Consider the following 17845-nt stretch of genomic DNA (forward strand, 5'->3'; position numbering starts at 1 on the left):
CTGACTTCTGACGATACTGATGATGAATCGAATTGACATTTCCCTTAGAATCATGTCTGGTGCTCAAGGCACAGCACTCACGGGTCCCACAAGGTTATGAGGCCTCTGAAACTCTCTGAGCCATGTATTCTTCAGCAAAGATGTCTCCACAGCAAGTTCCTTAGACCTTATGTGTCTCATTGTGGGGCACTGTAGTTCTGAGGCCACTCTTGAGGCCTCTGCCCCTTTGCTTCCCCCAAGGTCCTCCCACCAATCAGTCTCACCTTGGGAGCTAGGGTTTCAGTGCAGGCAGCAGTAAAAAGAACACCTTGCTCGGGAATCCTGCAGAGAGTTCCAGGCCTCATGATCACGTGATGCTCTGTAAACGCCCTGAGTACTTTTTGGCTAGCTGGGATTCTACACATGTGGTCATTCTGGTTTATCGTCATGGAAGCTTTGGGAGGCAGCAATTTCAGTGAAACTAAATAGGACTTCCCCAAGGTTGAGAGTGGGCCACCATCAGGGAGAAAACGGTGCTCGCCATACACTGAACTTGATGGGGCCCGGATTCTTAACTACCCAGTCTTTAGAACTAGGAACTTGAGTGTTCACAAGTCACCTAGCCTATGGCATTTTGCTATATCAGTCAAGACTTAATATTTTCCCCCTGAAATCCCATTTTTGATACAATAGTCACCTAAGCAAATGATTTAAAGCCCCACATTAGTGGAATCTGATCTTTGGAGTTGACCAGTATGCAGTGTGCTCCAGGGAAGTCCCTGTCCTAGAATGACATCACTCTTGCTTGCCCTCTAGGAAAATCTGTGTTCTGGGAAAACCAGCCAAGAACAAGGGGTTCAAAATACCTCTTCACGCATGAACAAAAACAAAATACCAGATAACGGAGAATGCAGGGGTTCCAGGTACGTGGAAGAGCTGCTGGGTGGACTGTATAGAAGTGAAGACTCATACCTACACCCTCTCTCTCATCTCCCTTCTTTAGAGACATTAGGGCAGCTCATGGTATAGAACCGCCACATGCATTTCAAGACATACTATCTTTTAATGGGAGAGGGGTGTTGAGTATCAAACTCAACATGAGGAGCATGCTAAGTACATACTCTACCAATGAGCTACACCCCCAAATACCTTTTTGAATCTTTTAAGCCCCAGGACAAGGCTATATTGCTATTACTATCCCGGCTCTAGAGTCAGGAAACTGAGGTACAGAGGGGTTAGGTTAGTTGCTCTAGAGACATAGCTTCTAAGTGACAGCCTTTGCAAGGCTGCTGAGCTGGTCTCAGGGCTCACTGTACTAGGGTGTCCCTCCTCCTGGGGCTCTAATGTAATCCAGGAACCCCTCCTAGCCTCCAGGAACCTTTTCTTAGGTCAGCTGTAAGCAGAGTCCTTAACTAGAGCCCCAGCGTGCAGGAAAGTTGGGAAGGGCACTTGGGAGTAAATTCTGTCCCTGTGGTCAGGTCAGTTTCTTTACTCATGGCTCTTCATGCCAGGAGTGATGGTGTCAAAGCCACTTCCCAGTGGCTTCCAAGATAAAAATGAATGGAAAACACCCTTTAATCAGAGCTCCAAGCCTTCCTGGCTCATGAAATAGTTTTATTGGCATTTACAAAATAACAGTTTGTTGCTACCTAAAGGGCACCATTGTCTTTGACAATAACACCTCTTTATAGGCAATAAATGTTCTTTAAAAAAAAAAAAAGTAACCAAAAGGAAAAAATATCTTAACTGCATGTAAACTAATGTAAATCTCCCATTGCCTCCACAGCTAGATGGGTGGAAAAGAGGTAAAAAAAGGCATTTTACAGAGTCCACAGGGAATTCTGAGAGTAAATCCAGAAACAAATTGATTTGTGTTCATTTTTCATGCTGGTAACTCTTAGTGCTCTGACAGCGGTGTCCTACACTGCGAGTGGAGGGGCCCTCAGGGCTAACCCGAGCCCTAATACTCTCACCCAGAGCAGGGAGCCTCTCTACTCTGCCAGAGAAGAGCGAGGGGCACATCAGCTCAGAGTGTGGGCATGACAGGGTCCGTCTGTGGCCCCTGCCTCATAGCAACATCTCCCAAGAAAATGTGTATTTACGGCGCAGCCCTTCCCTGTTGAGACTGTCAGAGCCAAGCCCACCTATGCGTTCTCAGTGGTGAGGACTGCTTGGGACCTGTTCACAGATTGCTTATAGCAGGTATGGGAGACACGCCTATCACCTCAGTATATGCGCGCGCACGCGCGCGCGCACACACACACACACACACACACACACACTAAGAGAATTCCTTGCCGGCACGGCAGAAGCATGGAAGGCTAAGACCATTTGGCCTGATCCAGTTCTATAGGATCTATAGGTCACCACAAAAGGTCAAAGTTCTTTGAAGCACGCCCTGCCATGTCCCTTCTCAGAAAATGAGTCCCTCCGTTAGCCCTGCAGCTTCCCTTCCTTGTCATAAACTATTGACAAAGCTGAAGTAGTGAGTGAGGTTGGTATCTCACCAACAGCCACGCAGCCTCTTTGATGACCAGCAAGAAACCCAGCTAGGGTAGAGGAAGGCCACCGGCGGCTGCTCTCTCTCCTCCTTCACCAGGGAGCGGTCACGGGACTAAGCTCTGGATAAGGACACAGAAAGTAAAGATTCTCTTATCCCAACAAGAAAAGGGGGAACTACGGCAGCCATCCAGTAAGCACAAGGTCAGGGCCGAGGAAGCCCAGAGAGGGTGACCCTGGGCTCTGCTGAAGATGGCTGGTCATGTGTCCCTTAGGAGTGGAGACTAGCCACCTCCAGTCTGCTCTAAGACACACCTCTGCCCCTCTAGACATTTCAGGTCCCATGGATCCCACGTTCTCCAACATGAAATGTAACATACCCCAACGAGTGCCACTCTGCCAATTTCATGGTAGCCAAATTCATTCATAGACACATTCATTTTGTATCAATTAGTGCAGGGCATTGTAAACGATGGTGTTTGCTACAGGGCAAACCTTCATGGGAAGCACTCGCAGACTAGGCTAACTGTGAGACACACCCAAGTTCTGAGACCTGGTCTGGCATGTGATACTTCATCTTGACTACCAACTTGACTGGTTCCGAAATCAACGAGAGAGAGACTTCCGGGGATGCCTAAGAGGAACTTTGGAAGAGCCGCCCCACTTAAGGACAGCAGCTTCAGGCTAGAGCCTCCATAAAGGAGGTCTGAGGAAACGACTTTGATTTTTACCGTACTGCCTTTATGTCTTATTGCTGACTTCATCAGCTCAGCTGCCGCCATGACTGCATCCCCTTGTTGGTACTGGAACTTAGTGCCTTCTGGCTCCCAATGCACACTGAAGACCACTGGCTTTCCAGGACTCCCCCTACCCCCGCCCCTTAGCACCAGATGGGGACTGCCGAGACAACCAGACTCATAAACCGAGCAGCTTACTTGAGAGCTAAGCCTCTACAGTATGAGAACAGCTGCTGTTGGATTACCCAGACTACAGCAAATAAGCCATTTAATTAATCTTTTAAGATATATTTAGGTAATCTTTTAATTAATCTATTAATAATCAATTCTGTTCTTTTAGACATCCTGGACTATGTGTGAGGAAACGGGGTGTCTGTAGAGTTCTATTTCGAGAGGGGGATTCGGGGAGAGAACTCAGGGAAGGCTGCATAGAGGAGGTGGCATTATGAACTAGGTCTGGAAAGGAGCCCATGATGGAGGTGAGAGAAGCCTCTGGGCATGAGGACCCTCAGCTACCACACTTAGCAGACTGGTGAGCAGCAAGCTTTAATCGTAAGTCAGGCTACCAGGTCAGGGAGCGGAGATGAAGAATCCCACTTCCTTAGGATGGGAGAGGGTGGAGCATCCCGATCCACTCCCGCCTTCCCCACCACTTGCTGCTGAGGAAGAAGCCCTGTCCTATTTTTAGGAGAAAGAGTGATGAGAACACTCTTTGGAGCTTCTAATAATAAGAATGCGCTTGGGGTTTCTAATAATAATAACAATAGCCAGCACTTATCGAATATGTACCACAGCCCAGCAATGAATCTGCTAATTTCATCGAAGCCTCACAAGTCTGTGAGGTGGGGACTATTATTAGCTGTGTTTAACAGATGGAGACGGGAGAGAGAAAGAGGTCTGGAGTCCTGTCCCAGATTACAGATCTGGTAGGGACACACTTGGCTGTGTCCATACTCCCACTGAAATGCCAGGAGGTCATTCATGGGGCTCTTGAAGAGGGCAGCTGCTCTACTCTGCTGAGGTTCCCCTTTAGTAGATAACGCATGGCCACCCACCCGGGCTAGAGGAGGCTTGGCATCAGACTGCACACAGTGCATGGTCCGGAAGCATACGTGGCTAGGGCAGCACCGTGCATGGCTCACAAAGCCTCCGCTTATGGCTCTGCCTCCGCTGCCGGGTGTGGCCACATGACCAAACCCTGGCCAATGGCTTTAAATGGATGTGCTATGTGGCACCCCTTGGGAAACTTCCTTGGAAGACAGCTGGTGACCATCTGTCCTTTCTCGTGTAGCGCTGCTGAGGTCCTGCTGGGGGAATGTGGACGAGGGCTGAGGAAGCAGACACCTCAGTCCAAGAAGTTACTTGGGGGCATCCCGGAGCAGGGCTGCCCGTCCTGACACCTTACACTGGGGAAAAACCAGACTCTCTGCTGCTCCATCTTGGGCACCTGGACCTTTGCTCTCTACAACTGCGCTGCCTTTGAATAGCTGCGAACAGGAGGAAGTCGTCCGGCAGACAAGGCCATCTGGGGACTCACAGCCAGGGTGTCTGGGAAAGGACCCCGTGGAAAGGGCTGGTCTTTCCCTACCAAGCCTCAGGCCAGCCTCTTCTGGGTAACTGTGCCAGTCTGCCATTGTCATCTCTGTCTGCACCTGCCTCTCAGGGTCTTATCTGCCATTGGCCGTCCCATGCCCAGGGCAAACACATCACATGGGCATTTCAGATGTGCTTCTCGTGATGACAGGATTTCCCCGCCTCATCCATCAATAAATAACCTCTGGGAAAGACTGCAGAAGAGACTTTCTCTTCAGAGTGCCTCAAAGCTGACAAGAAAATGTTACAAAGAATGGCCCCTTCCTCTGCACCAGGCAAGGTAACCAGGTGGGCAACACACATGACTTTCTGACTTCGACACATGTACAAGGGTAGGTTTCTTATCACCAATCGTTCATAGATGAACAGATAGGTTGGGGGGGCAGTGATTTGCCCAGGTCACACTTCCGGTAAGGGGCTGAGATCAGATTCATACCCAGTGCTGCTAGAGCTCAAACCCCTCCTCTTTGATCCCAGCCCTATGGTACATAGGGGTAATAATTGATTTCTTCTTTGGCTAGTGGCTCACCCCAGCTTAAGGAGAGAAGGGGGGAGAGAGAGAGAGAGAGAGAGAGAGAGAGAGAGAGAGAGAGAGAGAGAGAGAGAGAGAGAGAGAGAGAGAGACTGAATCTGGGGAGAGCATTGCCCCAGGGGAGGACTATAATGCCACCTGGTTGGCTCCTCTGGCATATTCTTGGCTAACAATGGCTGGATATGGCTGTTATCTTTTCTGGGACACCTTATAATTCCTACAAAGTAATCATAAAGGAATTTATTACAAACCAGCAACTTCGTCATAAAAGGTCTTTGAGCAATAATTATTCTCATTCAAGGAAACCTATAAAATCAATTTCTGCTTTCATTTTAGGGCCAAATGAAAGTCAAGAGAAAAGTCTCCTTCTTGCACCAGACTCAGAAAGCCGCAGTTTGCTCTGCTGGAGCCAGCAGGCTTTGGCAGGTGTCTCCTTGCCCCTGCGCGCGAACACCCCCACCTTCCACCAAGCTCCAGTTCCTTCTTGTCCCACCCAGGATGGACAGCTCACAGCTGGGACTCCACTCCCCTAACACAATAACAGTGGGCAGAGGGGAGTGGAAGAGAGTCGTTTCCACACTGAACAAGACAAAGTGATGGGGACAGGGTCTCCAATTGGTTTCTGTGATCAGCTTCTCTATACATAAACACTTGCCTGTCCTAGAATGGAGGGAGCAGAGCTAGCAAAGATTTGTGGACAGCGAGAAGGCTTTGCCAAGTACTTCCAAGGTTAGAAGGAAGAGTCTAATTTTTTTGTCCCCTCTGCCAAGTGTCAGCTTAAGAGCTGTCAAATTTTCCATAGAGGATCAGTTAAAAAATATTTACGGCCTTTAGGTTCATATGGTCTCTGGTGCAGCTAGTCAAGACTGCCATTGTAGCAGAGAGCCAACAAGACATAATACAGAAGTGAACATACAGATCTGTCTGTGTTCCAATAAATCTTTATTCATAAAAACGATTAAGGGGCATCATTTGGCCTGAGGCTGTTGACTGATGGATGAGCGCTGCCACATTTAACACTATCTTTAAAGGGAAAATGACCATTCCAAAAAGACAAACCTAGAAAATTATTTTCACTTCCACCATCATTTGTGATACCACTCTCCCACCTGGACGGTAGCCAGGCCCGACTCCTTAACTTCCAAGATCAGATGAGATAAAATGTGTACAGAAAGGTATGGCCATTGTCAAAGCTTCCATTTTGTAAAAGGTATAAATAAAAATAAAGACTCTAACAATGAAAGAATACTTAATTTGAACCACAGAGAAGAAAATTAAGTACTTTTGTGCTGAGATAATGAAATTATTTTTCTAAGTCCAAGATTATAAGTGTGAGGAGAAAGACTGAAGACAGGAGCCATTGAAAACACCTATTTCCAGTTAATTTTTCATCTTCCACAGCTTGCCGTCAACTAGGGAATGACTTACCTAACACGATTATAAAAAACGGTTTCACTCTTTGGTCAGGGAGCTAACTACAAAGGTAGTAATGGTTTCATTATTATCTCAAAAATGATTTGCACTATGGTAGAAGGAAAAAGAAAAAAAAAGAGCTAAAGAATTGTTAATTAACTTCACTGTTTCTCCACAAATGCTAGGAGTATTAAAAACAAGATTGCTGAAGTGCAAACATCAGGACTTAATGAACAATGGGATGTAATTGAAGGAACCGAGAATGACTTAATCGGGACAGTGGGTTGTTTAATTGCGGGGATAATGGATCTTCTGCAAGGACAAGCTAAATGGAACCGAAGGGGCCTGAGAGAGGTAAGGGGCGCCCAGAAACTCCTGCTGGGGATAGCCAGAGTTGGGTGAGACATGGAATGTATTCAACATGCGGCGTCCCCGAATGGTGACCATTGGGGAGAAGGCCGACTTGGCATCGGCTGGCAGAAACCTTCCACAAATCCCAACAGTCATATTAATGTTTCTGCAGGCACGTCCCCGAGATTTGTCAAGAATTTCTAATAATCTTAAAGACTTTGGTACCGATATGAGAATGAGTGTAATAATGTGTTTGTCGGCGCACTTTCCCAGGGTGCCAAGATGCTATCTCTCTGATACAGCAGACTGGCACGCTCATTTCCTGGGTTTAAGAGTTCAAAAAACCATTTCTTGCTTAACTTTGATTACAAGTCAAACTCCTCCTGCTAATTCAGCACGCCTGTTACGAGTTATTGGTTTTTCTCATCTCCTCTGGAAACAGAGGCAAATGTCCCTTCCTCCCAATTGGTACACTTTCCTGGAACAGGCCCTCTGCTGTGCAACCATGCTCCTGACATGCAGGAGTGTGGGCGAGGGCCAGGCACTTAGCAGCCAATGCTGCCTCACAAGCTTTCAATTTTGCAGTGGAGGAAAACAGGATCAATAGGTCTTACTCCACTCTGGCTGTCAGGCCTGCACTCACGGGTGGCGTGTGAGGGCGTGTGGAGAGTAGCAGTCTTCTCTTTTTCTTTCACACCGGGTCTCATGTAGCCTACCCTGGCCTGAAACTTCTCAAGTAGCTGTGGATGACTTTGAACTTAAATTACATTTGTTTACTAACGTCTGTGTGCGTGCAGCGGGTACAGGGTGACTTGTGGGGACAAGCTCTCTTCTTCCTTCTACAATGTGGGTGCCTAGAAGGGAACTCAGGTTGCCTTTACCTGCTGAGGCACCCTGCCAACATGAAGTCTTTCTGAAGCAATGCTCCACCTTCGTTTCTTAAGACAGTGTCTTCGCTGAACCTGGAGCTACAGCAAAGCCTCCAGGAACTGCCCGCCCCCTCACCTAGCACTGAGGCTACAGGTGTGCCTCAGTGACTCATTTTAACGTGGGAATTGGAGACCCGAACTCAGATCATCATGCTTGTCCAGCTGTATCCTACCCCAAACCCCTACACATGAAAGAAGTCTAGGGTGGTGTGTGGAGACAAGCCCTCCCCAGAAGCATCAGAGAGAGAGAGCGAGCACTGAGACTGGGGAAATTTGACTTGTCAGATACCAGCCTGGGGCTCCAGGTGCTAGTGCTAGAACGGCTTTGCAGGCCTTTGCTTAGGCAAGTCGGAGTATTATCCTCTCAAGACATGATGAACAAAATCTGACTTCTCAGAATGATTTGTTAGTATAATGATTTCAAATACAAAAAAAAAAAAAAAAAAACCCAAAAACCTGGCAGCATGGTTTTATGTTCTAGAAAACACCCTACACCTCAGAGAGGAAGCATCCTAACCTAGGAGGTGTGAAACCTAACTCATAGTTTGTTGTGTGAGGCTGTTTCTAAGCATGCATCCAAATGGGCTTCTTCTCAACCAGGCCCTTCCATGGCACTGATTTTTGCTATTTCAAGTTGTTCATGTGACTGTTCTGGAGCTTTCTGATTGTCCTTGATAGAATTTACACACACAAACACACACACACTCCAATTTGTTCACCACACCTTGGTTTTCAATTACATAAACCACCTCAGGCAAATTTAGCAAAGCAAAGTTTTGCAAGCTATGAGGAATGCAGCCTGGGAGGGCGGGAGGAAGGGCTGTGGGGCTGGGGAAGAAGGGCATCAAGAAGGGGAAACTAAGAATGGTTCAGGCTGGGAGAACTTGTATGAAAGGAAATTAAAAACCTTAAATTTTTTATATTGACCTTCTGATAACATTTTTGTCACACAAGCTTAGACTGGATCAATGCACCTTCTCTCTGGCTTCCGGTATCATCAGCCACCATGAAAGGGTGGTTGGAAAAGGTCCAACGAAAGAAAGGCATTAGAAAAATCATCCTTAAAGACGAAGGCTCCAGGAGAGGGCCCACCTCTCTCTGCCAGGCTCCGCTCTCTGCACAGGAATCGGAGAAGGACAGAGCATAGATTTAATTTTCCATTGCATTTCCCCCAGAGGCTATAAAAGGGGGAGAAACTCAAAGAGTCGGCATGAATTTCTTCAACATCAAGTAACATTTTGACGATGAGTTGAGTGCTAACAAACCAGAAACACGTGGTCTTAATTGACTGCGAAATAAATAATGTTTCCGAACGGGAAGGGAGAGAACGTGCTCAGATGTAAAGCGCTAGAAAAAGACTCCAACCTCAAAAGTTTCTTTTTTTTTTTCAGGGCAGCTGACTCCCTCCCCCTCTCCCCACCACAGTCCCAACTCTTCTTGGCTCCCCCCTGTCTGGTGCAATGTTTCACAAGAAGAAATCTTGCTGGATCCCCAAATCTCCGTTCAGTGGTGAGCATTTCTCTTTGGGGAACCCTGGGAGGGCTGTCTTCTGTTCTAACAGCCTCACCTGGCACGGCCGGGTGATTTCTATGGGGAAGAGGTGGATTGAATTCCTAGTTCTGGAAAGCCCAGGACACCTTGCTAGCCTCTCCCTGCTGCCACTGAGGGCCACATGCTGCTTTGGGCTTGGTGGCCAAGAAGCAGGAAAGACCTCAGGGTGAGAAAGGAGGCAATAGAGTAAGCCTGGGACCCCCAGGTGATTTACATCATGTCCACAGGAGGGTAGAGCTCCTCTTTGTGTCTGCATGTGTGTGTGCATGTCTGTCTGTGTGTATGTGTGCACTCGCTTGTGTCTGCAAGTGTGTGCAGCATGTATGTTGTACACCCTCTTGATCTTTGTAAAACCTCCATGAGATGGGCAGACAACATGATTGTCACCTTTGTTTTATATATGGTGGGGACGGGGAGGGGGAAGACTGGGGAGGCACAGGAAGTGGAGAGACTCGCTCAGTGTCACCTGACTAGCCGGTGGCAGAGGCTCCAGAACCCAGGCTCTTAGCCCTGGTGCCAACAGTTCTCGAGCACCTCCTGGAGTGCATGTTAAACATGCACAGCCTGAGGTTGAAGGGCTCTGTGGTTAAGGGCATGCACTGCTCCGGCAGAGAACCCAAGTTCGGTTCCCAGCACCCTGGTTGGGTTACTCACAACCACCTGTGACTCCTCCTCTGGAGAAATCGGATAACTCTGGTCTCCGTGGGGACATACACTCTGGTGCACACAACGACATGCAGGCGCACACATCCAGACAGTTGAAAATAAGTAAAGCTTTGGAGAAATGGATCAGTGGTTAAGAGCACTGGCTGCACTTGCAAATGACTTAGACTCAGCTCCCAGCCCCGACATGGCAAATATAGATACAGGCAGGCAGGCACCCACATATAGCAAATAAAAATATAAATTTTAAAAATGCAGATTCTAAGCCACATCCCAGACTTGTTTCTAGGGTCTCCTAACAATTGGTCTGAGGCTCTCCAGGCAGAAGTGATGCATGACAAAGTTTGAGGGCCACTGTGCTGCCTCCGAGATGCTGACCGTTATCCACAGAAACCAGAACAGACACGGGTTCCCTCTCGGTACAGCTTCCTGCATCTTGCGTGCCTGCTGAGCACACAGCTATCTTTAATGGGGATGTTACATATGGCATGAGGGGAACTGGAAACAGCTGACCCACCGGCTCCTCCCCACCCACACACACGACATAACCATGATATGGTCCACCGCAGCGTGGTGCCTTCTTCAATTAGGGAATGAATTCTTCTCGCATGATACCACAGGACTCGCCACTCGGAGCAAAGCCACAGGAGTCTTAGCTCTTCAGCGAGCAATTCCCGAATCCCACTGGAATCTGTTTCTTCCCTCTCCACTAATGAGATGGTAAAGACGCCGAGAATCTCCATAGAGCTAAAGATCAAACCAAAACATAGCGACCTCCCCCAAGTCCACGAGAATGGAAAAGCTTAGAAAGCTCCCAAGCCATGCAGGAGATATTTTCCACAAAACTCCCCGAACGCCCCAAAGTGCTGTCTCTTTTTTTGGGGTGGGGGAAGAGTTTAGGGTGGGTGGAACAGGAATGGGTTAAAAGGAAGTTCTCCAAAGTTTGAAACTATCTGGCAGCCTGGCCCCTTATCCTCCTAGAGTGATCTACAGCATTTCTCCAAAAATATCTATGAGATCACAGTACATTAAGTGCGTGACACCAAACATTTGTAACTAATCCATGGAAATAAAGCAAGGCGTCATGCTGCATGGGGAACACGGTGCCATTTGTCATGTGTTATCGTCCTAAAATAAGACGGCCTCAATTGGGTGGAAATATATCTTCACACATTGTCTTCCCCGAGCAGAGCCCTCTGAGAAAGCCTGATTGCAATTATAAGTGCTGAATAGGGAGCACTTTGCATTTCCTTTGACAATGCTAAAAGCTATAAGCAATCCTGATATTAAAATCTTCGGAAATTGATGAGTACCCCAGGCATCGTCACAATGCTTCCTTCCCGATCCAAGTAATTAAAATCTATTATATGAGCACGTATTAATATTTCATCAACCACTGCTTTTAATTAAGTAGGTGCACGAGCTTCCCCCCCCCCCCAAAATGGCTAGGATATAGTGACCCAGCCACCACCCACTTACCCCCGCCCTCTGAGTCTGGATGGGGCGCTCCAGGCGAACCTACCACAGTGTTGAACTCAGGGACCTGCCACAGCAGCCAGTCTTCATTCAGGGTGTACAGCGCTTTGCAAGTGATCACGTCCACAGGACCCTTGTTTATCTTCTGGTTCAGGGTCGTCACTAGCAAATAGAATGGCTCGCCAACAGTCTCCTTGGGAAAGAGAGGAAAGTAACAGTTAGCTTTTCTGTGAAGCCCAGGGCGCTACCATGAGTCAAAGGCGGCGGTGTTTCCCAACCATCAACATGCTACCCCCAAGAAAATATGTATCAACGCTACTAGAGCCCAGGAGCAAAAGCCAGGAGCCAGGAAGCTACCTCACACATACTATGTAAATGCACACAGCGTCCCCAACACTGGGAAGGCATCCGTAGGGCCGGGTAATTTCATGTTTTAGTTCCTGTCTGGCAGACGACTGCTCATCAGTAGGCAAGTGCTTGAGAAAGGTTCACGGAGGTAGGTAGAGATTTAACCGTGTTTACATTCCTATTTAATTGCAAACCAAAAATAAGTGACATTAAAAAAAAGTGCTTCCATTAGTGTTGGCAACAGGGACCAACGCAAGAATGTTTTAAACATTTGCAGAGGCGGGTGGCCTGTCAGAGTTAACAGTTTGGGATAAGGGAAGTGTCCTTCTCTTTAGCTGTCTGTGACCTGTGCCCTACCATGTGCCAGCCCTTGTCCCTTAATATTCAGACACCTCCTGCCCAGTTCCTTGGTCACATGGGCAGTACTCTGTTTACTGTACCAAGTCTGTGCCTGGTCCTCTCAGGCCAGCCCCAGGGCTCCTGTTCCCAGCCTTCACTTGTGAACATTCTCCTCTGAGTCTGGGGCTGGTGGCCCCAATGTGCCACCACTTCTGTTCAAAGGGCCACTGGGTAGCTCAGGAACAGGCTGTGTTCTGCTCCTGTGCCGCTTCCTGAGGCCTGCAGCCCCGGGGTCAGTTTCGGTTCCTCCTAATAATGAGGTTTCCAGGATCTATTAGCATTAGGGCCTTCCAGTGGAGGAAGAAGGGTTGTGCCCAGGCCAGGGTGCCAGAGTGCCTCAGGAGAGATGAAAAGGGTAGCTACGTGGATCCAATTGGAGCCCCATGTTGCCAAGTTCATCTGCACAGCCAACTAATTCGGCTTTCAAAGTTGGATCCCTCGGGCACTCTCTGATCTCCAGTGCACAGGACGAATTCCCCCACTTTGGGGCCACCTACCCTCACCCTGTCTCTTCCTTTTTACTTCTGGCAAGCACAGCCCCCTCCCCAGGCCTGGGCTTTCCTCTTGCCCCTCTTGCCATCGTCTATCTCACCTAGTCCACTCCCTCCCTTCCTTTGCTCCTCTCCTCTCCAGGGATACATCCTTGAGTGTCTCTCTTCTGCAGGACAGAGGGGGAATGTGCAAAAGTTTCCAAGGACGGGCGGGGTGACCTGGCATTTCATTCTCACAAGAAACTTCCTTTATTTCAGGGTTTGTAATCTCACCACTATCTGCCTTCCCTCCACCCCCTTGGGTGATGTCCTGACCACAAACCTAAGAGCCTTACTTCTCCTTTCCTTGCACACATCAGAGGCATACCAAAGGCTGTCGTGTGGGGACTGGATCATCCACATTGCTTGGCACAGAAGACAGCCAGGCCCTCTGGGCTAGGCAGAGGGAGCCGCCACTGACTTAAGGGCTCTCTCGTCAACTGTTTCCAGAATTCCGGAAACTGATATGGTGATCTGGTCACACTGCTACTCAGGCCCACAGTTCTAACTCTGACTAATCACCACTGCACCTTTTGGGGATCCCCTTATGAACTTAGGTGCCTGTCCCCCTGTGCCGCACAGGAAGCAGACCAAACCTGGATGTCCCCCAATCCAGATCTCTGGATCAGAGGCAGTTTAAAGAGTCTCCCTAGAGAGACTGATATTTGAGCAGCCGAGGGGACCACAGGCCATGAGATCTGGCATCAGCTAACATGAGGCTTAGGTATGTCCAACCTATTGGAGACAAGTCTCTCCTCTTTGGATGACAGACCAGTTGGCTGTCAGCTCACAAAGAGCATTCAGAGGCTGGCATCACCCATGCCAGCCTCGAACCTACCGAATCTCATCTATGCTGTCTGCCTTGATTTCCCCCATATGCAAAATGGCCAACTCTCTGGACCATTAAGACAACACAAGCTCCAGCCTGATGTCTGACATGTATAGCAACAGCAGTCGTAATAGATGTCAGTTGTCATTACTGTCCCCACCAGACCCTGGAGTCCTGGAAGGGGATATTACCTGATGGTTGCTGCTTGCTTAGCATCTGCGAGCAGGGCAAGAGGGCTGGGGCAGTCAGACTCCCAAGCCCCCTGATCCACCAGAGGGAATTCTACTGAAAGTGAAAGTTCTGCCCAGGCCTGGCTGGGTGCCACTTCCTCCTGGGCACGGTGCCACACCCCCGCTCACCACCAAGTGCTCCACACACTCTTGAATCAGCACAGAGAAGAAATCTTGACCCAGAATGCTTTACTCAAGGGGGCTGCTTGGGCTTGGAGCCCAGACTTTCTGAACACTTCACTCCTTTCTAAGGCGTGCCTGAGAGCCATTCCTGAGAGCTTGGTGTAAGGATGAGCAGGAAGTGGATGGTAAACCAGTAGCCACACCAGCGGATGCAAACCAAACCAAACCAGCAAACAAACAAGCAAAACAACAACACAATGCCCCAGGGATTCAGGCAGCCAGCGAGGTGGGCAGCTAGGGAGCTGGGGAACACAGCCACAGATGATAGCAAGCTTTCTGTTTTCAACACACCCCCCCCCTCCCAGGGCCAGCGCTTTCTTTTCTGCTACCTCTGGGGATTATATACAACAGCCACAGGGAATTCCCTGAAGTAGTTTTCAGAGAGGAGATCGGTGGACACAGCCCAGGGCTTTTGACTTAGCAGGTGGCCTGGTGAGAGGGCTTGTCACCTGCTCTCCGCAGCAGTTGTGACCCATCCAACCACAGTGAGACTCAAAAGCGGTTGACCCCAAAAGTAACCACTTGACACCTCCCCAGAGCAGATAATGTATACCAAGTAAACAGAAAAGAAGGTGGATTTCATTAATCTTGACGAGCGGTCATTGCGTCTTGGGAATGGGGAGAGTCAGTAAATTTTTTTTTTAAATGTGCATCTACTTGTAAGATTGCATTAAACATTAAACTGGGCACAGCCTAATTTAAAGTGCTGCTTATGGATCTCAACTTAAGCAGCCCCGTTAAAACCTGTGGCATAACCATGCATCTTCTTCAGAGTTTAATTAGATTTCTAAACCAGCTGCAAATACAGCTGATGCCTTTCTGCTGGACTCTGGATGGCTGGAGAAATCAAAGAGGAGTAAGACCCTTCTATACCAGGACCTCAGAGAGCTGAACAAAGACTAAGTGCCAGCAAACACCCTCATTTTCATTTTAATATTTTATAATAATAGCCCGTACTTCTGGGGTTCTTGCTCAGTACTGAGCAACGGCATACATGTTCTCATCTGTGTTTAAATGAGCCCGGCAATGCCCATCTTTTGTCAAGGTCACAGGTAACATGCCAAGGAAGGGATGCAGCTGTCTGAGTGCCAGCAGACCCAGCCCTGGGCTCCCAGACCCACTCAGCTAACCATGGAAACCAGAAAGTTTGCATTCACAAAGATTTTAAGATGCAATTAAATTCAACCACATTCCATAGTCACTTCAAGGAAGTGAACTCTGAGGACAGAAGGCTCCCTGGGGATTTGCTTTAGTGCCGAATGCCTGGGAAGAAGGGACCATCATTAGCTGTCAGCATATTGGCAAGTAATAAGTATTTCAAGCCTGCTGTAGAGGACCCAAGAAATGTTTGTGCTCATCAGCATCTGAAATGTTCCCTGGCCTCTAAAAGGGCTGGCAGGACCAGGAATGCCAATTAATGAGTTCACATATCAAAATCTTACCTGAGAGATTCCTAAATGAATTACAGGGACCGCTAACAGAACACACACACACACACACAAAAAAAAAAAAAAACCCCACCATTTTTTAAAATTTTCCATACAATTTGGAAGGCCCAAGATCAAGTTCAATTAAACGCTGACACCGTGGGGCATTCTGGACTCCAGTCCACAAAGACATGAGCGCATGCTAAAAATAGCTGCCTATTGTCTTACCTCTGACCCTGCAGGGCCCTGTGACACCTACCCGAAGGAAACCGGAGAGGCAGACAGACATCCAGTTCGTGAGGAGCTTCTCCACCACGGACTCGGTGCGCCTCAGCATGAGCTTGGGCTGCATATTGCTACATTGCTCCATCAGGTCCCGGGTCAGCACCTCCAGGATGCTGGTCAGGTAGACCAGTTTGGTTTGCAGAGCGATGGTGAGGAAGGAGGCGAACAGACACCTGTTTAAAAACAGAGCCACGGTGAGCCATCAAGCCCCGGACCCGGGGGGACATCACCGGTTTCCATGGAGTCTTGCCGGCAATAGGGGAATGTCTTCTGAGGAGCCATTTCGTGTTGTTTAGATTCCAACCAATTCTGTCCTTATGCCATAAAATTACACACCAGGCCTAAGGACCCACATAGCTCGTGCCTGCCTCATACATGAAGCCCTGGTTTTGATTCCTAACAGGGCATATATTGGATGTGGCCTGTCATCTCAGCACTAGGGGGTAGAGACAAGAGGATCAGTAATTCACCCTCAGTTGCATAGTGACTTTTAGGCCAGCCTGATGGGTACATGAAACAATAAACAAACAAACCGCATCAATTTTAACTTCGGGACATTTTCTACGTTTCTAGCAACAAGAAGTGAGTCTCTTTCCCAAAAATTTTTGGTGCTTTTAAATTTAAAAATAACAGTTCTGCTTTTCTTGGTTGAGAATTTTCTCATTTCTTTTTTGGCGTTGGGGTTTTTTTCAGGGTTTTACTGGGTTTTGCCGTGAGTGTGCACGCGCGCGCGCGTGCGTGTGAGCCTTTGAGACAGAATTGGTGTTGGGCTGGTGTGATCTGAGCTGCAGACAGCCCGGCTATGTAAACACCATCAACAGCTCTGAGAAGGTGCACACCACCTTTCAGGCAGTGGTTTGGGAGCAAGGAGCGTGAGGGGCTAAGGATGACGCTCAGTGAGAAGCTTCTGTTCAGCATCCACAAGGCCCTTCAAGAAAGAAGCAGTGGTATAAAACAAGTAGCTCAGGGTTTTGTTTGTTTCCAAGACAGTCTCACCACATAGCCTGGCTGGCTATGATTTGTTACGGTCTCTACTCACAGAGATGTAGATACAAGAGGATCTGGACCATGGGCTGGTCTCAAAGTCTGCCTTCGGTGTGCTGGGATTAAAGGCACATGCCGTCATACCTTCGGGCATTTAGGTTTTAATGTGTCTGCTTAAGTGCTTAGCAAAATACAAAAGTATTAGCATGTACCTGTCCTTTACCGAGAAGTTCTTCTGCTTTTCAAGGGTATGGATGACGGTAACTAGGAAGCTTTTATTACAGATGAGGGCATCCAAGGCTGTGAGACTCTCGTTCTTGTCATTGGCGTCTCTATTCTGAAAGGGGAAAAAAACCCAACGTAATAATATAACAGTAGACTACATAAGATAACATAACTTAGTATACAGTACACAAGTTAAAGAAAGTAGCTCCACAATGGGTTTTCCAAGACAAGGAATGCTTTAATATTGAACTCATGATCCTCCCCAAAAAAATCCACAATAAAAATTCAAAGTAATAATAGCAGTGATGACAATGATGGTGATGACACGGAAAGCCAGCCAGCCACTGGGCTAGAAATGGAAACTGTGAGACTTACATGCATATCTTCAGTGAAGATGTGTGTGAAGCCACCTGACTGAGAGGAAGAAGACACGTTTATTACTTGTAACATCCAAGGGAAGCAAATAGTGCATTTTCGTTATAATACTCAAGTCCATTTCAATAAAGCAGAGGTGCTATTTGCTAATCTGAAGATCCCTCAGGCTTGTGCCTGTTGTGTAGCGTCCAAGATGCAATGAGTAACTATTGCGTGCTCCAGAAACACCGGTGACTTCTGGAAGCCTCTTTGAATAGTCGCCAGCACACGTAAGCCTCATTTTTTGGAAGATTCCATTGCATTTGAA

The 17845-nt window shown here is 48.0% G+C and overlaps 1 protein-coding gene across 1 annotated transcript in view; it reads right to left on the reverse strand.

Moving 5' to 3' along the window:
• Nucleotides 1-17845, reverse strand: part of Plxnc1 (plexin C1) — a 152812-nt gene that overhangs the window by 23132 nt on the left and 111835 nt on the right. The window contains exons 18-21 of the mRNA XM_057757721.1: nt 17539-17577; nt 17151-17275; nt 15929-16127; nt 11770-11916 (exon numbers count right to left, since the gene is read on the reverse strand). Coding sequence (XP_057613704.1) covers nt 11770-11916; nt 15929-16127; nt 17151-17275; nt 17539-17577 — 510 coding nt within the window. The remainder of the gene's footprint in view (nt 1-11769; nt 11917-15928; nt 16128-17150; nt 17276-17538; nt 17578-17845) is intronic.

The sequence above is a fragment of the Chionomys nivalis genome, chromosome 25 (genome assembly GCF_950005125.1).
Source record: "Chionomys nivalis chromosome 25, mChiNiv1.1, whole genome shotgun sequence".
NCBI classification, from domain to species: Eukaryota; Metazoa; Chordata; class Mammalia; order Rodentia; family Cricetidae; genus Chionomys; species Chionomys nivalis.